This window comes from Balaenoptera borealis (assembly GCF_965194805.1).
Source record: "Balaenoptera borealis genome assembly, chromosome: 8".
Classification (NCBI taxonomy): Eukaryota; Metazoa; Chordata; class Mammalia; order Artiodactyla; family Balaenopteridae; genus Balaenoptera; species Balaenoptera borealis.
The window spans coordinates 90,976,964-91,000,173 of NC_138865.1; the positions used below are offsets into that span (position 1 = coordinate 90,976,964).

Here is a 23,210-nt window from a genome sequence, read left to right on the forward strand (position 1 = left end):
AGAACTAGAGACACATCCAAAGAGGCATACATTAATGCAGTCACAGTGGATTTTGCTGCCTTCTACATGAGAGTGCATAGTGAAACACCTGGTTTCATTAAATTATGAGAATGTTATCATCAGCATAGTATAATTCCATCTTCCTGACCTCCCCAAATACACTGTTGAATACACTGAATTCTTGGATTGAGAAAACATCTTATTTTCCCACTTTTCTTTCTCTCTGGTACCCAGAGCAACTATAGCAATCATCCCCCTTCTTGGCATTCCTAAAAATCTATTCTATATATCACCTAAAGTTTTGGTAAACCATTATCTTCTATTATCTCCAAAGATCTCAGAAAAATACAGAGTTTTTGAGGAGGAGTTCATTCTTATTACACATAGATAAGAAATCCAATTGGCCCAGTCTAGTCAACCTATGGAAATCAGAATTTCATATTTCAACATAGGCCTATGAAAGGACATGTTACCCCTACGTACAGATGAGGAAACCAAGGTTCCAAGAGATTAAATGATTTGCTTGGGCTTTCCTGGTGGCGCAGTGGTTGAGAGTCTGCCTGCCGATGCAGGGGACGCGGGTTCGAGTCCTGGTCTGGGAGGATCCCACATGCCGCGGAGCAGCTGGGCCCCGTGAGCCACAATTACTGAGCCTGCGCGTCTGGAGCCTGTGCTCTGCAACAAGAGAGGCCGTGATGGTGAGAGGCCCGCGCACCGCGATGAAGAATGGCCCCCGCTTGCCACAACTAGAGAAAGCCCTTGCACAGAAACGAAGACCCAACACAGCCATAAATAAATAAATAAATAAATAAACAAATAAATAAATAAGTAAAAAGTCACTGCTATGATTTAAAAAAAAAAAAAATTTGCTCAAGATCTTGAACCCAAGTCTTAGACTCCAAATTTAACCTATGTACAGAAACCAGTAATTAAGTAACTGTGCTAATGCAAGTAAGAAAGAACGCTAGAACATTACAGATGTTTATTCAAAGAAACACTTGCTTTAGACAATCTGCCAATTACAGAAATAGTTTTTTAATAATTATGCAAATTTTATAGGCTCAATTTCATCCCTTGATCTCCTGGGACTCTATTAATTCACAAGAGATTGTAATTCTCTTTTTAAAAAACATCATCAACAACAACAACAGTCCCATAAAACCCTTGCAAACATTCATCATTAAGAAAACATACTCAACAAAGAAATGTTTGCAAATTATTAAAAGAAACCCCCCAAATCACCAACATTTTAAAAGTTTATTTCTTTTTTTTAATAAATTTATTTATTTATTTATTTTTGGCTGCATCGGGTCTTCATTGCTGCACATGGGCTTTCTCTAGTTGCAGCGATCGGGGGCTACCCTTTGTTGCAGTGCGCGGGCTTCTCATTGCGGTGGCTTGTTGTGGACACGGGCTCTAGCACGCGGGCTTCAGTAGTTGTGGCATGTGAGCTCAGTAGTTCTGGCTCGCAAGCTCTAGAGTGCAGGCTCAGTAGTTGTGGCGCATGGGTTTAGTTGCTTCACAGCATGTGCGATCTTCCTGGACCGGGGATTGAACCCATGTCCCCTGCATTGGATTCTTTTTTTTTTTTTTTTTTTTTATATTTATTTTTGGCTGCGTTGGGTCTTCGTCACTGTGCACGGGCTGTCTCTAGTTGCAGCGAGCGGAGGTTACTCTTCGTTGCAGTGTGCGGGCTTCTCATTGTGGTGTCTTCTCTTGTTGCGGAGCATGGGCTCTCGGTGTGCGGGCTTCAGTAGTTGTGGCCCTTGGGCTCAGTAGTTGTGGCTCACGGGCTTAGTTGCTCCGCAGCATGTGGGATCTTCCCGGACCAGGGTTCGAACCCGTGTCCCCTGCATTGGCAGGTGGATTCTTAACCACTGTGCCACCAGGGAAGTGCCCCCCTGCATTGGATTCTTAACCACCAGGGAAGTCCCAAAATTTTATTTCTTTATTCAAATCTACTTAATAAGGACATACACTAGATCCTAAGGAGCACTAAGCTGTAATACCTCAGTAGCTCAACGTCTAGTTTTAAGACTAGGAAGCAGTGTGTGTTACAGTGGAAAGAGTGCAGTGATTTAACCCTGCTTTCTACTCCTGTTAACTGCTACCAATGTTTATATGACCTTGAGTCTAAATATCATCTGTAAAATGAGGAGCTGGACGAGATGAGCCCTTAACTTTTTTCTTGCTCTGAAATATTGGTCATCAACATTTTGTACATTTTTGGCCAACTCACAGCCTCCAGAAATTGTTTTTTTCTGAAACTATTTTATTTCCATTCAAGCAAAAGTTTCTGTGATCTTCCTAAAAGCTTGTAAGCATCTGAGTTTTGAGGAAAGATGCAATTTTAAATGCTATGAATATTAACCCCGATTAAAATTGTTAAACACTGTTAGAATTATTAAGGATCCTAATTTTTGTATGATTCTATAGAGGAAGGACCTTGATTGTAGGAAATGCTGAATAAATATTTGTTTAGATGAATTGAACGCTGCATTTCTCAGTAACTACCCATAATTATTTGATAAATGCACTAACTATTTTTTAAAATAGTAACAAAACACACAGTGAGAGAATGTATTAGGCTTCTCTGCAGTTGAGTTTTTAAACTTGATTGAGGATGATCATTCTCAATTATTAGAATGTTGAATGAGGAAGTTAGGTTATATTTTTGAAGTGCTATGAAAACTAAAACCAATGTATAAGGACAGAAGATTGTCACTTTCAATGGAAATTGTAATTTCGTTATTCATAAAAAGATAATTTCATTTGATTCAAAAGTAGAGGAAAAAATACTTTGCTTCTAAGTGGAAGTCACATATAACACTGGCTTTCTTACCATAGAAAATGCCACTCTCTTGTCTCAAATTTTTAAATGAAGTTTTCTTACAGGAAACAGTTAAAGTGTTTCTAAAACATCCTTCAGTAAAAGATGATTCAGACCTTGAAGGAAGAACATCCTTTATGTGGGCTGCTGGGAAAGGCAGTGATGACGTCCTTAGGACTATGCTGAGTTTAAAATCTGACATTGACATTAACATGGCAGACAAATATGGAGGTACAGGTAAGAACTGGCAGACATATTCAGTTTGCTTTCATTCAGGCTTCAAAGTGTAGATGGCGCTATTTTGCAAAATAGTAAGTTGAAACCATTGTTCCTAATCTAATATTGTTTGACTTTCATCTTAACTTTTTAAGTTTAGGTTGCCAGGACATCACTCCAACAGCTTTATTTCTTCCAAGTATTATGGCTAAAATTAGCCTGTGTTTCTACCAAGTGAATCTTGGCATTTGATTTACAAGCCTTGTTGCTCCTTAGACATGATTGCGGGAACTCTTCTGAGCATATATCTTTGTGTAAAAAAGAATGAACCTGCACTTTAAAACTATACATACCTAGCAATTATTAACTATATTTTCAAACATTTAGAATTACATTTTAGAGATCACACACATCTAAGTATGTTCTCACCAGTCTCATTTAATATGCTCTTTTCTCAGTTTTGAACAGCATTGCTGCATCCTGAATCTCCCATTTCAGAGTTAACCTCCCATGGCTCTAGAAGCTTCAAAGCTTCAAAAGCTCTTACTAGGTGCTTCCTTTAATCTCTTTTTCTAATAAGAGAGCCCTCTAACTATGTGTTGATTAGTAAGAGAAGTATAAGTATTTTAACACTCATTGTCACCTTAGAGGTCTCTTCCTTATATACTGCAGTCAGCCCTCCGTAACTGAGGATTTTGCATCTGCGGATATGGAAGCCTGACTTGTATTCACTTTACTATACCATCTTATATAAGGGTCTTGAGCATCTTCAGATTTTGGTATCTATAGAGGCTCCTGGAATCAATCCCCCACAGATATCGAGGGACACCTGTATATCCAAATTGCAAGTCAGAAGGAGAAAGAAAAATCACACAACAGCACAATAACACTGAACAGAACAAAACCTCAGCTATGAGCTTCTCAATGTTATGTTTTCTTATTTGTAGAAACATACTAGAGCTGTTTGCACCTACCTGTTATCCTGAATAAGATCTTTCTTGACCACTGACACTATTGATGTAGCACTTGGGGGACAGAGGGGAATGGAGTTGCTACACCTCGTATCTCCCTCCCTATACCTAGACCATCGCACCTTCTAATTTTTTAAAAAGAGTTTTTAGGTAATATCAATTTTGATAAAGGCTTTAACTTTTGAAAGTATTGAATATTTCTATACCAAAGCTTCATAGTAGATCTTAAGCTTCTTAAGGAGTACTGTACAGACACATAGGACACTGAGTTTATAAATGATCTGAGTATTTAATTTTTTTGTCAGACTTGTATTAATATGCAGTCTTTATCACTAGCATCGCTCTTTGTTTAACTTTTCATGTATTTTAATAAAGTATGGGCTAGGATACTTGCATTCTCTCGACCAAAGTTGCCTTTCTGATGTGCATCATGGTTGGGGTTGAGACATAAATTCCTCTCAAATTCATTCATTCCCTGGGCTCTTTATCCTAAGGAGATTTTATTATATGTCAGAGATACCTTCCTGACATTTCTCTTCTATGCAAGTGAGTTCCTTTCCATCATCCCTCTACAGAGTTGTTTTCCCTTAATTAAAAATGAGTTCTTATCAATAGCAATATATGGGTATTATTTGGATCTTGATTCAAATAAATCAATTACAAAAAAATTATAAAGCTCTCAGGAAAATGTGAACACTATCTGGATATTTGATATTACAAAACTTTTGTTAATATTTTTTAGGTATGAAAATGGGCCTATCTTTTCTTTGCATGGCTGGGGCTGGGGTTCTGCAAACCACATTCCCTCTTTGCCAGCAGGGGAGTCAGCCCACAGCGGGCAGTACAGGGAGACTGGAAAGCTGGAAGAGGAGCATGGGAGTGCATCTTCCTGTTTGCTTCCTATTCTTGTTTTTGTTTCCCGTTCCTGTTAGCATTACCCTAGTGAGGGTTACACAACAGAGCACTGAGAGCTTGTTGCAGTGGCAACAGTTAATTTCACTTTGCAGTTTTTCCAGCACTCACGGTAGCGGCCAAAGAGCACCCTTCTCAGAGACACCAGCAACAGCCAAGCAAAGCCCCTCCTCTGAGGTCCGAGCTTCAGCTCTGCTGGGTGCCTCTTCTGAGCATTTAAAGTTGTAATAATTCCGTCCTCTTCTTTTTGTTTCCTCAGTCTTAGAATTGCTAGCCGTTTTCTGCATTTACTGCCTCTGTGATACCTTACTGTTCCCTTTTTGCTTTTTCAGTTCTTCAGTACAAAGGTAGCAATTCTTCATATTGAATTCTATCTGTTAGAGTATCTGAGAGATACTCTGACTGATACAGTGGTTGTGTTTAAAAAAAGAATCCTTGTCTTTCAGACATACTAAAATATTCACAAACGGAAGCATATGACTCTAGAATTTTCTTCAAAAAATCAGAAGTGGGGGCATGGATAGCAGTTAGATGGAACAAGATTAGCCAACACATAATTGTCGAATCTGGGTGACGACAATATTGAGTTCACTGGACTATTATTGCCTTTACTTTTGAATATGTTTGAAATTTTCCATAACAGAAAGTTATTGAAAATAATTTTTAAAGCTCCTAGGTAAACTTGTGGTACTTTTTCAAGCAGCAATAGTAGTCTGAGATTGTTTTAAAATAAATGAAAATACTCAGAAATGGGGAATTTCCTTTAATAAGATCATTAATTCTATCTTATGCTTAATTGAAATTTTGTCTGTTTTTTAAAAATTTGACATTGATATTTGTCTGAAGAGTATCTGTTGCATACTTGAAGCCACATTACATAATTGTAGAATTTCAGAATTAAAAAGTACCTTAAAATTATATCTAGTCCAGGGGTTTCCAAACCATGTTCTTTAGAACAACACGTTCCTATAGAGGTACCTGAAATGTTGCTGAGGGGTAAATGCTTAAGTGGGTAACCCTCTACCCCTACTTTAGGCAGAACCACTCAACTCTTAACCATTTTATATGTTGGATGTTGTATAAAATTTCATCTGGGAGAAAAAAAAAAAGCATTCTTATGCTCTTAAATGTGAAAATCACAGAACTCTCACAGATACATCATGCCTTAATTTGCCTTATAACATTCTCCCCAGTGTCTTTCAGCCTCTGTTTGAACAGCTCCAATATAGAGAACCCATTACTTCCATCTTAATCTCACTCTATTTAGGGTGCGCTTCCTTATACTGAGCCAAAATTTGTCAAACTGAATGTTCCACTCTGCGTTGTCTTCCATATGACACACTTCAGATTTTTGAAGTCTCTCACACCCATCTGAATCTTGTCTAGGCCAAACTAACATTCAGCCATTTAGGTCAGGCTTTTCAAACTCAAGTATGCATGAGAATTACTAGGGGTATTCCCAGACTATATAGAGATCCTACATCAAACCCTGTCAACAAGTCCTGTTGACTCCACCTCCAAAATATATTCTAAATCTTTCTGCTTCTCTCCATCTCCATTCCTGTCACCCTAGTTCAAGCCACCGCTGTTTTCACCCAGTCAACTGCGCTAGTGTTAACTGGTCTCCCTGCTTACACTCTAATTTACTATAATGCATTCTCAAAACAGCTAGAGTGATCTGTTGAAAGCATAAATCAAATATCACTCACCTACGTAAAGCCCTTCAGTGTCTTCCATCACTCTGACCTGTATGGCCATTTATGATCCGGCCTTTTCTACCTTTCTGACTTACCTCATTCTCACTCATTGTGCTGCAGCTTCTTTGCCTTCCTTAAACACATAGATTCATTCCTATCCCTGTACTCATTGTTCTCTTTGCCCAGACTACTCTCCCTTGAGATCTCTGCTTTGCTGTCTCTTTTTTATGATTTACTCTCAACTTAAATGTCAGCGCCTTAGCAAGGCTTTCCCTAACCACCAATCAAAAGTAATCCCCCAGTCACTCTATATATCAAAATACTTTTTACTTCTTTACTTATACCATCCATCACCATCTAATACTTAAATGTTATTAATTCGGTGTTTTTGTCTTGTTTTGTTTTGCTTCCTCTATGAGAATATAACCTTAGCTGTCTTGTTCCCTGCTGAATTCCCAGCATTATATTAGTACCCAGTCCGCAATAGCTTCTCAACAAATCCCCAGGAATCTGCATTTCATAGGCATCCCAGGTTTGGTCCATGGATCACACTTTATGAAAGAAATATTATCCTAGGCAGTATAGAGCCATAATCCTTAGAAAGAATTGGCCCAGGCCTCTAGACAGTTATCCTGAAAAGTTCAGAATTTAGAGAGTGATGAATTAAATAGAATTTAAAGAGTAATCTAAAGAGTGATGACATAAGCACTAGAGTGGTATAATGTAGACAGGGATCAGCGTAACATGAAACTCACACATAGTCAAAGTTACTCTTTCAAACCCCTTACCAGAGAGGAGACTACATTCCATCTCACTTTTTTCTCCAGTCTTGAAATGAATTGCTGTTTTTGAAATTGGGCCCTGAGGAAATAGCTGGCTTGCATTTGGAGTCATGTTGTATGAAAAATGCACTCAGTGCAGTAAGATACACATACTCTCAGTACCATGTGGGTACACAGACCAACTGCAGGAATAGCACAGGAAACCAACTGAAGGAACAGTAGATTGAAGGTCCCGTCACACAACCCCTCAGGGACATATACTAATTGAGTGGGTTTGTGGGCAGAATTGCCTGCATCATTTAAATCATTTCTCTTTGTCATTTTTTGTTCTCTTACCCTCTTAGAAAGAGGAAAAGATAATAAACTAGTAACTGAGAAGAGGAGACCATTTCAGACCAACAGGATGGAAAGGAAGAAAACAGTGAGATGAGAAAGGTAGAAGGAAAGGGGAAAAGTGTGAGTAATACATATGAATAGAAAGGAAGATAGAAATCTATAAAAGTTAAAAAATAGAGAATCCTGAAGATTAAATTGCATTTAGCCAAAATGATGAGAAAATCAAAAGTGAAGACACATAGTTAGGATAATAAAAAGGTAAAACTGTTATTTGGAAGTTCTTCACTTTCTTTCGCTCCCTTTTTAGCTTTACATGCTGCTGCCCTTTCTGGCCATGTCAGCACCGTGAAGTTATTATTGGAAAATAATGCTCAAGTAGATGCTACTGATGTCATGAAACATACTCCACTTTTCCGAGCCTGTGAGATGGGACACAAAGATGTGATTCAGACACTCATCAAAGGTTAGTTATTAAGAGTGCTCCTAACAAGTCACTCTCAAAAGGTAGGATTTCTTGCATTCACCTTTTTTTTAATAGATTTTATTTATTTATTTATTTATTTATTTATTTATTTATTTATTTATGGCTGCGTTGGGTCTTTATTGCTGCGCGCAGGCTTTCTCTAGTTGTGGCGAGCGGGGGCTACTCTTTGTTGTGGTGTGCGAGCTTCTCATTGCAGTGGCTTCTCTTGTTGCAGAGCACAGGCTCTAGGCGCACAGGCTTCACTAGTTGTGGCTCGCGGGCTCTAGAGCACAGGCTCAGTAGTTGTGGCGCACGGGCTTAGTTGCTCCACGGCATGTGGGATCTTCCCAGATCAGGGCTCGAACCCATGTCCCCTGCATTGGCAGGCGGATTCTCAACCACTGCACCACCAGGGAAGCCCCTGCATTTGCCTTTTGAAATATAGCTTTACATGGCAGAGAGCTGCCTGGGTAGGAGGATGGAGGGAAGAGCCTGGCATCAGGAAACTCAAGGTTCACTGCTAGCTCCACCTGTTAGTAGCTGTTCGATTTGTGAAAAGTCACTGCACCTGCCTGATCCTCAGTTTCACCTTATGTAAAAGCGGAAGGAGTCCTACCCTGACCAGCTCACAGGCTTATTGTAAAAATCTGAAGTAGATGATATACATGAAAGCTTTTTGCTAAGAGTAAAGCGTTTAAAGGACTGTTGTTATATTTTTTAAACTTCTTTTTGATAAATGCTCTCTGTATTAGACATTTTCATTATATTTTTGCTTTTTCAGGTGGAGCAAGGGTAGATCTAGTCGACCAAGATGGACATTCTCTTCTACACTGGGCAGCGCTGGGAGGAAATGCTGATGTCTGCCAGATATTGATAGAAAATAAGATCAACCCAAATGTGCAGGATTATGCAGGAAGAACCCCACTGCAGTGCGCTGCATATGGGGGATATATCAACTGCATGGCCGTGCTCATGGAAAATAACGCAGACCCTAACATTCAAGACAAAGAGGTAGAAATTCTAGGTCTTTTTTATATTGTCTGCTCCAGAGTGTTTGGAGCATTGCTTCTTTGTTAACTAAAGTTAAGGAAGACAACAATTTACCAAGTGAAGAGATCACTCACAAATCTGTTAATTAAAAGTGATTTGTATTTGTCCATGTTCTCTCCTAGTCCTTGCCTATATATCCGTATATAATTTAACAAAGTCATCATATAGAACGGGAATGGTTTGATAACTTTTATAAAATATATATACATGGCATATGTATATAGGTATATAAATATATATATCATATGATTTTACAAACCACATTTTGTTTTGCTCCCTCAAAATGATCACCAGTACTTTTTCAATCGGTATATAATTTTTTTCATAACCATGGATGCTTAATATTCCAAAGTTCTAAGAGCTTTCTGTTAAATAACTCATTCACTCCTCACAGCAAGTCTATAAAGAAGTTATATTATCATCCCCGTTTTACAGAGGAAGAAATTGAAGCTCATGGAGCTTAAATAATTACCCCAAGGTGACAACAGTGGTGGTAGTATTGGGGGGAGTCAGGTCCAAGCTATGCCTGTAACCTAGACTTTAGAATTAAATCAGTAACTTACTATTGCTGGATACTTTTTCATTATTTATAGAACATGTTGCATTAATCATCTTTGTGCATTTAACTTTTTCCTTTTGTGTTATTCTCTTAGAATAATTTCACGTAAGTGAGATTTTTGAATCAAAGTAATGAATGGTATATGAATGTGAATAGGCTCTGATATATACTGTCACACCAATTATTAAAACATGCAGGTTAATCTATGCTTCCCTCAGCTATGTAGCAGTGTATTGATTTCTCTCAATTTAGCCAATATTGACATATTTTGCTAGTTTACTTACTTTAACTCTTTAAAAATACTAGCATATTATGTTTTCCAAGTCAGAAAATATATTCCCTATTAATTCATTGAATAAGTATTTATCAAGATTGTTACTATATGTGAAAGTAACATAATGAAAAATGTGTAAAATATGGTCCCTATACCAATGTTATTAGAAATGCATCTTTTATACTTTGTTGTACCTTTTACATTTTTTTTACAAGTTCATACATAAGTAGTATATTACTTATATTACTTATGTAAGCTACTTCCCACTTCTGTTAGTTTTCATGTGTATTGTTTTGGACTATCCAAATAAACAATCATGCTATCTGTGAACAATAACATTTTTATTTCTTTCTTTCCAATTCTTATGGCTTTCATTTCTTTGTCTTGCCTTATTGAACTAGCTAGGACCGCCAATGCAATGTTGAATAGAACTGGTGATAGCTGACATCCTTAAGTCATTCTGGCTTCTCAGGGGAAAGCTTTAAATATTTCACCATTGAATATGATGTTTGCTATAGGTTCTCTTATATTTTTGGTTGCTAAGGGTTCTTCTAAATCACAACTAGCTGTTTAATTTTCATCAGATACTGTATCTGCATCTATCAACATGATTATGTTATTTTTTCTACTCTTTGCTATTAATGTGGTGCATTACATTGATTACATTGTCCTACTTATGATATATTTTTGAAATATATGTATTGATGGATTTTTGTTTGCTAATATTATAAGATTTTTGCATTTATGTTCATGAGAGAGATTGACCTATAATTTTCCTTTCTTGTATTGTCAGGTTTTGGTAGCAAGGTTACATTGACCTTATAAAAAGAGTTAGGGAGTAGTCCCACTTTTCTTATTCTCCTAAAGAATTTGTGTAAGATTGTGTTAAATTCTTCCTTAAATGTTTGGAAGAATTCCCTGCTGAAGTCATCTGGTCTAGGGGTTTTCTTTGTGCAAAGGTTGTTAATAACTGATTCAGCTTCATTAATAATTAAAAGACAATTCAGATTTTCTAATCATTTTCCGTTCAGCTTTGGTAAGTTGCATTTTTTTGAGAAATTTATCCATTTTATTAAAAATGTCAAATGTATTCACATAGAGTTCATCATAACATTCTCTTTTCTATTTTATGTCTGTAAGACCTGTAATGATTTCCTCTTATTCATTCCATACATTGGTAATACATGTTTTCTCTTTTCCTTTCTTTAAAAAATTTCAGTCTTACTTATTCGTCTCTTCAAAGGACTCCAGTCTTTTTTTATTCTCTATATTTTATGTTTTTCACTATTTCATTGGTATTTACTCTTATCTTTATTACTTCCTGCCATCTACTTCCATCAGATTTGATTTAATATTTTTTAAAAGATTCTTTTGATGAAAGTTTAAATCATTGATTTTTTTCAATATTTTTTTTCAATATATGTATTTAAGCATGTTTCTTATTCTAAGCATGCTTTAGCTGCATCTTACAAATTTGGATAAATTGTACGATCACTATCATTCAACTCAAACACTCTCTGATTTCCATTTTGATTTATTATTTGACCCATAGATTATTTAGAAGTGTATTGTTTAATTTCCAGGCAGTTGGGCATTTTCTCATTATCTTTTTGTTATTGATTATATTGGTTTCCTATTGCTGCTATAACAAATTACCAGAAACTTTTAGTGTCTTAGAACAACACAAATTTATTATCTTACTGTTCTGGAAGTCAGAAGTCCAAAATGTCCTAAAAACCAAGGTGTTGGCAGGACTTCATTCTCTTTGGAGGGTCTAGGAGAGAATCTGCTTCCTTGACTTTTCCAACTTCTAGATGCTGCCCACATTCTGTGGCTTATGGCTGCATTCCTCACAGCTAGCAGTGACTGGCTGAGTCTCGCTCACGCTACATCACTCTGACATTCACCTTCTGCCTCTCTCTGTCACTTACTTATAAGGACCCTTGTGGTTATATTGGGCCCACCTGGATAATCCAGGATAATCTCCACAACTCAGAGTGAGCTGATTAGTAACCTTAATTCCATCTACAACCTTAATTCCCCCTTTCCATTTAATATGACATAGTTACAGATTCCAGAGATTAGGATGTAGACATCTTTGCAAGGGAGTTCCTTATTCTACCTACCACACTGATTTGTAGCTTAAATTTTACTGTAGTTAAATAACATACTCTAAACTATTTTAATCTTTCAAAAGCTTTTGAGGCTTTCTTTATGTCCCCACACATCGTTGATTTTGATAAATGTTCTATGTACACTTGAAAAGGGTACTAATTTTGTCATTGTTCGATGCAATGTTTTATATACATATCACTTAGTTCAAATTTTACATTGTATTGTTCATGCCTTCTATATCTTTACTGCTTTTTTATCTATTTGTTCTATCAACTATTGTAAAGATGGGTTAAAATCTCCCACTGTGATTATGGATATGACTATCTCCCCTTTCAATTTTGTCAATTTTAATCCTGTATATTTAGAAGCTGTGCTGTTACGTGCATATAGATTTAGGATTGTGATACCTTCCTCTTTGACTCCTTTAACACTATGAAGTATTCCTTTTTATCTCTAACAATGCTTCAAGCCTTTTTTATCTTTCATGACATTGAAATGTTATAAGAATACAGGCCATTTATTTTATAGAATTTCACTCAATTTGAGTTTGCCTAATGATTCATCATAATTAGAGTCAAGTTTTACGTTTTGGGTTGGAATATTGCATAAGTGATATCGAATTCTTCTCAGGGTATCACTTCTGGAGACATGTGATGCCTCTTAACATAGTATTAATTTTGATCATTTCGTTAAGATACAGTCCATTTTCTTCACTGTATACTTAATATTTTCTCTTTTTGTAATTAAGCAATTTGAGAGAAGTGTTTATATATTTGAGTCAGCATAATATATGTGTCCAAAAATACCGACACCAGATGTACTTGATTTTTCTTTATGCTTGTAGGGAAGGACAGCTTTGCACTGGTCCTGTAACAATGGATACCTTGATGCCATTAAATTACTACTGGACTTTGCTGCTTTCCCTAATCAGATGGAAAACAATGAAGAGAGGTAAGCCATTGATAAAAGGAATATATTGTTGTTCATCTCACATCCTTTCTGCCATATTTTAAAAAATCTCAAGTTTAGATATTGATTCAGAAATAATAAGTATATTCATAAGGAAACACTACACTAAGAAATCCTGAACCAGAAGAAAAGAACAAAAGTTCCATGCAGTGTTGATTTAGAATCATGGGATTTTAAAGCTATTCAGAACTTTAGATATTACCTAGGGCAAGCTCACATTTTCCAGATGAAGAAATTAGGGCTTCTGGCTTTTGGCTAGTAGCATCAAGTCAGGGGAGTCCTGACTGACCAGGACTAGGAATTCGGTTAGGCCAGTGGAATGTGTTATATATTCAAGAAGTTTCTCTTGATGAAGAGGATATTATCAGTTAGTGGACAGAGGTGCCACCATGCAGCATGAAAAAATAAGGAGAAACTGAGATGAAAGTTTGGGATTTTAATTTAAATACAGATTTCTTGAATAATATGAGATCCACAGATTTAGGCTGGAGTTGTTGTCCAAGAACCCAAGCCCAATAAAAGGGACTAGACATAGTGTGAAGTCTAAGCAAGAGAGTTTCTTGATGGTCTTGGATCTAGGAAGATTCTAGTAATTTGTAGGTAACGAATAAGATGGTAATCAGATTTCCATACCTGAGTGCCCCCAGCCCAGGTCTGTGCTTTAGTTTTCATTGTTCATGGGTGCTGTCACTAAAATGGCCCTGCAGTGACACCATCCCCGCACTCTTGGTCACCACCAGCTCTTTCTATCAGGAGATGGGAAACTCTGTAGGAAAGAGGCTTTCTCTAGGCCTGTGTTGTCTCGGAGGAAACATGGGGACTTCATCTTTCCCACTTCTTTCAGAACCTTTCCCCATTAGTTATACCTCCATCTGTTATTTTCCAGTTCTCTTTCTTCTGAAGTTTGTCTTCTTTGCCTTCTCTCACACTGTCTTCACTGCCTCCATTTCTTCATCATCACATTTAGACTGAAATCTGTGTCTGAATGGTCACTGACAAATTCCTAGTTGATAAATCACATGATGTCTTCATGATGTCTTCTCTGCCCACCCTCACTGGCCTTTCTTTATCTCCTTTCTATTGCCTCCTCTTCTTTACCTTATTGAGCCTATATCTTCTCTAAGCTTCTGTGACAGTATATTTTCTTCTTTTATTTTATTTATTTATTTATTTTGGCCGTGCCTCACAGTTTGCGGGATCCCCGACCAGGGATCAAACCCTGCAGTAGAAGCACAGAGTCCTAATCACTGGAACACCCAGGAATTTCTCCAGTTCTCTTCTTTTATTATTATTATTATTATTATTATTTTTGGCTGCTTTGGGTCTTCGTTGCTGTGCGTGGGCTTTTCTCTAGTTGTGGCAAGTGGGGGCTACTCTTCGTTGCGGTGTGCGGGCTTCTCATTGCGGTGGCTTCTCTTGTTGCAGAGCACAGGCTCTAGGCACGCGGGCTTCAGTAGTTGCGGCACGTGGGCCCCAGAGCACAGGGGCTTCAGTAGTTGTGGCACACGGGCTCAGTAGTTGTGGCTCGTTGGCTCTAGAGCGCAGGCTCAGTAGTTGTGGCACACGGGCTTAGTTGCTCCACAGCATGTGGGATCTTCCCGGACCAGGGCTTGAACCTGTGTCCCCTGCATTGGCAGGTGGATTCTTAACCATTGCACGACCAGGGAAGTCCCCCAATTCTCTTCTAATCATGAGCCTTCTCCATTTCTTTGGCTTCTGTTCCATTTTTTACTTTTTAAATATAAACAGTCTTCAAGGACTGGATCTCTTCTCTCAGCCTATCTCCTTTGGCGACCTGACCAACCACCGAGGCTTCCACACTCACTTGGGTGCTGGTGAGTTCTCAATCTCTATTTCAGACTCAGCACCCCTCCTTGGTTCACACTGTCCTCTCCACTTCATTACCAGCACCATTGTCTAGATCTTGCCCTCTTTGACTCTTTCTGGGATTATCGCAGTGCCTTACTTGTTTTCCTTCTTTTGATCTTTCCCTCCTTCAATTCGTCACCTTCCAAAGTAGCCTTTCTAAATCATATCGCTAATATAATTGTTAATCATGTCATTCCCCTGTTCAAATGCAGTCTCGTCCAAGAAGATTGTTCTGTCCCACATTCATGTGTCCCAAACTGTGTTCTCCCTACACTGTGAATCTTTACAGCATTTGGCACATTTCACATTATATTATGATTTTATGTAATCTGTCTTCCCTATTAATGGAGAACTACTGAAGATCATGGTCATCTCTGTATTGCTCACAGTGCCTTTCATGAAGTAGATGCTCAGTAAATAACTGTTGAGTTGTCAGATCGGTGTTTTCAGGCTCCTAGTAACATCACCCTGCTTCATACCAGCCTTAGAAACTTATGTGGAATTCTTAGACCATGTGCAGACTTAGATAAAGCAGATTAGTATGCCTTACTTTGGGAGTGATCTGTAACAGGGAAGAGCTAAATCGGACTCCACATTGGATCTGTTTCTTTGACTTTAACCTTTGCTTTTCGTTCCTTTTGTTACTATAATCATACATAATGGCCTGCCTCAGGGAACGCTGCCCACCTATGAATGGCTGCAAGAAAAAAGAAACCAACACATGCCCTCACCGAGGCTGGCCATTCCAGGAGATGTTTTGCAAGACTGGTTGCCCTTTTATTTTACTTCCTCACTGCCTCTTCCTCTCTGATTCTGTAAAAGAAACTGGCATCCAGACCCAGATAAGATGGTTTTGCAGAGACACTAGTCTGCCATCTTCTCGGTCTGCCGGCTTTCCAAATAAAGTATTCCTTGCCTCAACACCTTGTCTCCGATTCATTGGCCTGCCGTGTGGCAAGCAGAGCAAGCTTGGACTTGGTAACAATTATATAAAGAACTCACTGTCTCTATTATAGTCAAATGACAATTGCAAAACAAAAAAAGACTTGAAGATTTAGGCATTTGGACATTTAAGGAAACTGGAAAGCCAAGTGAAATCCTCAAGGCTGAGGTTTTGACATTAAAACAGATATGTGAGGGTGCTGAAGGTTTCTCCCTTTGAAATCCTGAAAAAACAAAAGGGAAAGATAAGGATGTATTCTATAACAGTGTTCACTGCCTGACTGCTATTTTTTAGGAAACAATAAAAAAAAGTAATATTTTGTAATTCAATTTCCATTTATATGCTAACCCTTGAATTTCAGACCTAAATAGACATGTGAATTAAGGTGCTTACTGCCTGCTGGAGTAAACATGTTAATTACAGACCAAAAGACCAAAGGAAAGATCCTCCTAAGTGTACTTGCCAGTCTACAGATAAAAAGAGACAGTGGCAATATCCCAGTCTCCTTTAATGTTTCATCAGCCATGCACCTTGATGTACAAATGTCGGGACTTGGCACTGCCTTTTATGTTTATTGACATTCCAGTTTAGGCATTCTACTCATTCCATCAGACCATTCCCACATGGCAAGTCCAGTTGAATCTTGTCTCTTGTCTTTATCTACATTGTTTCTTGACTGGTTACCATCAATGTAGTGCTAATTTTTACTTCACATGCATTGACACAAACCACTTGATGTGCACTGTATAGACATAATTTTTGCCAACTACTGCTGATTTTCAGTCAATAACTATCTGACAGCCATACTCTAACATAGACGGGAGTATTCACAGCACTAGAATGTTTCTAAATTGAGTCTGGGATGAAGAAAAATTCAATCGTAATAATCACAATATGGTCAGTTGCTTAAACACTAGGCATAGATGTCAATCTTAAACCTTGCTAGATATTTGGATTGTATCTCCCTGAATCAAAAATTGACTGAGAGTTGTAATTTGAATAAACCAATTGTTAAAAAAAAAAAAAAAAAGACATTTTTGAGAAAATCAGAACATGTATTTAGAGTGGGCATTAGATCTTACTAAGGAATTCCTGTTAATTTTGTTAATACAATGACATTGTGGTTATGTTCACATTGTTTATAGATGAATCTAAAATGCAGAGAGATTAAATGATAGGAGCTCTGGGATTTGCTTTATTTATTTATTTGTTTGCTTATTTATTTATTTATTTGCCACGCTGCTCGGCTTGCAGGATCTGGCAGTGAAAGCACCATGTCCGCCAGGGAATTTCCCTGGAATTTGCTTTAAAATACTTGAGCAAAAATAAAAAGGAAGGGGATAGATGAAGCAAATATGGCAAAAGTTTTGCTAATTATTAAATTTGGGTAATGAGAATATAAAGCATTATTATGCTATTCTCTTTTGTTTGTGCTTGAATTTTCTCATAATAAAAATATAATTTTTTTGTAATAAAAATATTTAACATATTTGAAATGCAACTTTCCATCCACAAGCAGCCTGAGAGATCTAGTTCTTCTTCTCCCCTTCCTTTCACCTTTTACAGATGAGGAAATAGAAGCTCAGAGAAGTGAAGAGAATGCCCAGGGTCACACAGGTCTGCTGACTTCCAGTTCAGCATTCTTTAGGGTATATTATGCCCATGTCATTTCTTTTTGTCATATTTGTAAGTAAATGCATAATTTGGGCCTCATTTTCATAAGCCGTATTTTGATAATACTGTTTGTATACTATGTGAAAGACACTATATATTAGTAATTATAGAAAAAATGATCAAGCTTACTAAAAATACATATGTTATTTGCATGTTGATTTAGAAGCAGTTTCATTCTATAGGAGACATATATATTCAATAATTGATAGATGAATTATGGAAGGATTACTGAACAGGGGGTCACGTGATTTTAGTCATCTAGATTTTGCAGGTAACTAGTAACTTAACCTTCAGTAAGTTGCTTAATCTTTCTGAATCTGTTTATTCATTTATGAAATGAAGGTGTTAAACTAAACCTCTGAAATTCAATTCAGTTCTACTCTTGTGTGGTTCTATGACTCTGATGATTTTTTTCTATTGGGGAAAGTACAGTCATGAAAGGCATTTTTTTTTTTTTTTTTTGGCTGTGTTGGGTCTTTGTTGCCGCACACGGGCTTTCTCTAGTTGCAGTGAGCGGGGGCTACTCTTCATTACGGTGAGCAGGCTTCTCATTGTGGTGGCTTGTCTTGTTGTGGAGCACGGGCTCTAGGCATGCGGGCTTCAGTAGTTGTGGCGCACAGGCTCACTAGTTGTGGTGCACAGGCTTAGTTGCTCCGTGGCATGTGGGATCTTCCCAGACCAGGGATCGAACCTGTGTCCTCTGCATCGGCAGGTCAATTCTTATCCACCGTGCCACCAGGGAAGCCCCTGAAAGGCATTTTATTGATAGACTATATAGTGAAATTTGTAAAAGTTCTTCTGAATTTACAAAATGCTATTTACATATAAATAATGTTTTAAAGTTTATATAAGCACCTCTACTTTATGGCCTTCTGGTTTCTGAACAGTAGTGGCAGATCAAGCTGTCCTAAAATGGAGGTTCCTTAATTTTAGCATTTAGGACTTCCTTCTGAATTTATAGTTTCCTTACTAAAGTGATCAAATCACCCTTTGCTTTTACTGAAAACCTCTTCCTTTTATATCTTACTGTGACTGTTAGGTGAGTTTTGAAGAGCAAGTTTCTTTTCTATAATAATTGGAGATTTTCTGTGTCTAATCATGCATCCATATAATCATCATTTTTCCACCTCACCAATCAACTGATTATTTCCTCCCAACACCTCTAACCCACTAACTCAGCAACAGTCACCCAGAGGGATCCGATCGGGTGGTTTTTCAGTAGTCATAAGTACTAGTTTCAGTCCTATGCAAATAATATTAGTGATAAGTGACTGTGCTATCACCAGCTGTGCTGCAGTGTATGTCCTGTAATATCAACAATCACAGCTGACTTTTATGAACTGCTTCCTTCTTGCCAGGCACACTGCTGTCTTCCTCACATTGGTTATTTCATTCTCTCTTCATGCCAAGTCTGTGATTAGGAAAAGCGTGGCTTAGAAACACCAAGTAAGTTAGTTAGGAAGTGACAACCATCATTACCATTGTTGGATGGTAGAATTTGGGGTGTTTACTTCAAATTTTTGTACTTTCTGCATTGTTTGAATTCTTAAACTATGTGTCATTTTTACAAAGTAATCATTTTTCTTTAAAAAAGGAAAGCATACTTGCAAAGATATTAACAGTGGTTAATTCTGAGTGTGGGAGTATAGATGACTTACTTTCTTCTGTGTATTTATCCAATTTGTTTTATATTTCCAAAAGTAGAGAAGATTTTTTTTTTTTTCTTTTTTTGCTGCATTGGGTCTTCATTGCTGCACGTGGGCTTTCTCTAGTTGCAGCGATCGGGGCTACTCTTTGTTGCAGTAAGCGGGCTTCTCATTGCAGTGGCTTCTCTTGTTGCGAAGCACAGGCTATAGGTGCGCGGGCTTCAGTAGTTGTGGCACGTGGGCTCAGTAGTTGTGGCTCGCGGGCTCAGTAGTTGTGGCTCGCGGGCTCTAGAGCGCAGGCTCAGTAGTTGTGGCGCATGGGCTTAGTTGCTCCGCAGCATGTGGGATCTTCCTGGACCAGGGCTCGAATCCATGTCCCCTGTGTTGACAGGCAGATTCTTAACCACTGCACCACCAGAGAAGTCCCAAGAGAAGATATATTTTTTAAAGGAATCTGCCTAAAATCACACATCTAGAAAGTAGTCAGTTGAGATTCAAATACGTAACTATATGACACTAATACCCATCTTTTCTAAATAATATATTTATCAAAAAGGTATGCACACTGTACAAAATTTAAGGGCATTTAGTAAAACTAAGTGTCCCACTTACCCCCGTCTCTGAGACAACTAGCTTCCTCCCCAGAGACATCACTGTCACCAGTTTCTTGGGAAACTTCTAGAGATATATTTTACATAGATAAGCACACAGGGATGTGTTCTTTTTATATCAGTGGAGCACACCATAATAGTGCTCTGTTTCTTATTTTTTTCTCTTTCCCTTCATTGAACAAGTCATCCTGGAAATTGTTCCTTATATATGCATATACCACAATAATGGCCGCATTATGCAGGTAACTTTATTACATGGATGGCCTGTACTTTATTTAGCCAGTCCTCTGTTGATGGAATTGAGGTTGTTTCTGTGCTTCTATGAATATCCTCGTACATACAGCATTTCACACAGGAGAGCAGATCTGTAGGATAAATGCCTGTAAGTGAAATGGCTGTGTCAAGGGCATATCATGAATAATTCCTGTATATCATGCCAAAGTGTCGCCTTAAGGATTAAGGTAGCGTTTGGAGAGCCTGTCTCCCTCCACCCTCGCCAGCAGAGTGTGTTATTAAACTTTCTGATCTTTGCTAAGCTGATCATTAGGTTAAAGTGCTCACTCATATTAGTCTTAAATTGTATTTCTCTTAAATGAGTGAGGTTGAACATATTTTTATATGTTAGGAGCCACTAGTATTTCCTGTTTGAAGAACTATCTTTTATCTTTGTTATTGGTGTTTTTGCCTTATAAATATTTGTTATTTTTATGTAGTTGGATTTATCAATCTTAAGGTTTCTAAATTTTTGTATCTTTTTTTGGAAAAAACTTTTCACTCCAATATTTTAAAAAATCTTCCATGATTTCTTCTAGTACTTTCATGATTTCTTTTTTTCTTTTTAATATTTAGATCTTTGCTTCATCCATTTTGGAGTGAAATGTGATGTAAGAATCTTTTTTTTTCCAGACGGTTGCCCAGTTGTCCCAACTCTATTTAATAATCCATCCTTACTGTGGTGATTTAAAGGGCCATCTTTATCATAGACTAAATCTCTCCATTTGGAGGTATATTTTTCATTTCATAAGCATTAACTATCAGTAATCACAGGCTCTAACTTATGAATCTCACAGAATATTATTTGCAGTGCTTTTTCCAGATAGGAGCAAGGAATTACTTGGAACATGGGGAAGAAGAAAAGTGATCATGTGTTCTGATTTGTGAGCAAGTTAGCAAAACTGAGGAATAGACATGGTCAACAGCACAAAGCACCTGACCCCAGCTTCACCCTTGTTTTGTGTGCATCAGAGAAGAAAGGAACAGTCCTGGAGTACAGAAGATAGCTTTGCCTGAGGAACATTTCCACATCTTAGAATGAGTTTTCCTTCTGCTGCGTAATATTGCCAGTTTAACTGTGCCCTGAACTACATTCTGACACTTAAAAAAAAATCTCCCTGCTTCAGGTACACGCCCCTCGATTACGCTTTGCTTGGTGAGCGCCATGAAGTGATCCAGTTCATGTTGGAGCACGGCGCCCTGTCCATCGCAGCCATACAGGACATCGCCGCCTTCAAAATCCAGGCTGTCTACAAAGGGTACAAGGTCAGAAAAGCTTTCCGAGACCGGAAAAATCTCCTCATGAAGCATGAACAGTTGAGAAAAGATGCTGCTGCCAAGTAAGTATGAGATCTAGGGACTGTGTTCTCACAACTCAGAGTCAGCGTGGAATGGGGCACGGTGGTGGGAGTGGCCAGGAGAGAGAATCAGGAGGGAATCTGAAATCCCTGTGATCCTTGTACCCATGTCACCTTCCCCCTTCTGCTCACCAGCCCTTCAGAGGACTGAGGCTAACAGGAAGGATAATGGCCTAATCTCTACTTGGTGGCTGTTCCTCTAGGTTAGTCCTTGACCTTCTAACTCTGGAACCAATCACCGTCACACCCACCCATGGCAAGGAGTTGGGGGATGGGGGTGCTACCTGCAGTAAGCTACGAAGGGATAACTGGTCCTCTCACCTTTCCTACCTTTCCAAAAGAAGCTCATGCCAATATCTAGCCTACTTTCGCTAGACTAAGTCTAGTTTTGATTTGATTGAAGCAACCAACTTGCATAAATAATTTGCTTTCCCCCACCTATTCCTTAACACATCTGTACTAAGTAATGTAATTTATTCAAGGAATATTGATTGAATTCTTACTACACATACAAAACTCTTGGCTTGAGCCTAAGGAAAAAATAGTACTTGCTTCGAGGACCTCATACTTTTTTGGATAATGATATATAATATGCAAAATAGTCATTTTTGCCTATTATACATTGTGATTATTTTACCATAAGTAATTGATTCGAGATTATGCCTTGGTTTTCCTTTTCTTTGATACTTGTTTTGGGTATTTTAAATAGCAAGAGAGTATTGCGTTAGCAGGTGTAATACCGAAACCTCTGATGAGAAAGATACAGATGACAGGCAGATTCTTGAGGGATAACTTCCTGAATGTTTCCAAATCTTGAGTCCTTCCAATTCTTGAATCCTACCATATCTTGCCCACAAGGAGGAAGCATAAGTGTAATAAATAACAGTTAAAAATAATAACAAAAGGCAAGATAAACTATGTTAATAAGAAGTTGAATACCACTATGAGCTGGAATGCTAACCATCTTGTCAATCTTCAAGACAAGATTGACAGAAACACATCATTTTCTGCGACTCTGAAGCTACTGAAATAGTTGATATCTTGGGAAGTATTATTTTGCACTCTTCTCATAACAAGGCTTTTTTCACTTTTACCAAAGAATCCAGTATTAACCTAAAGCCTCTACGTGCCTCTTCTGCAGCCTTCTCATGAAAGTTCTCTGCATGTGAGTGACAACTGTAAGTGGGCAATACATGTGACAAATTATCCTGAGTTGCAAGTAAACATTCTCTGCAAGGGAAGGAATATTGTATTTCCGACTACTGATGTTTCTATAAACTCAAGTTTAATATGTGAGAATCCACTTTCCAACTTTGAAGTCATATCTACCTGAATATGAGGTGGGACTCTACAAAGCTACCATGGCTGACTTTGTATGTTCCCAAAAGAGAGTATATTGATCCAAACACATTCTATTTTGTTACTGGAGAGAGGGGCCCCAGAGTTCTCCTCCCCACCAAACTCCCTTTCCAGTGGAATAGAAGGATTGTGGTTGAGTGAAAAGGAGACCTGGGTTCAAATCCAGCATCTGATATTTACTTAAGATGAACTGAACACAGTATTTCTCTCTCTGGGCCTCAGTTTCTCTATCTGTAAAACATGACAAATTAGACTAGCTGATTTTAGGCACCCTCCAGCTCAGTGGAAACCCCTGTCTTCATT

General features: G+C 38.0%; 1 protein-coding gene across 7 annotated transcripts in view; it reads left to right on the forward strand.

Annotated features, from left to right (window-relative positions):
* Positions 1–23,210, forward strand: part of INVS (inversin) — a 158,296-nt gene that overhangs the window by 87,888 nt on the left and 47,198 nt on the right. For 5 of the 7 annotated variants that reach the window (XM_082403825.1, XM_082403822.1, XM_082403823.1 and 2 more), the window contains exons 8-12: positions 2,896–3,067; positions 8,052–8,207; positions 8,989–9,218; positions 13,050–13,156; positions 21,318–21,530. In XM_082403825.1, the coding sequence (XP_082259951.1) occupies positions 2,896–3,067; positions 8,052–8,207; positions 8,989–9,218; positions 13,050–13,156; positions 21,318–21,530 (878 nt within the window). The remainder of the gene's footprint in view (positions 1–2,895; positions 3,068–8,051; positions 8,208–8,988; positions 9,219–13,049; positions 13,157–21,317; positions 21,531–23,210) is intronic. The other 2 variants (XM_082403826.1, XM_082403828.1) reach the window with 1 other exon arrangement.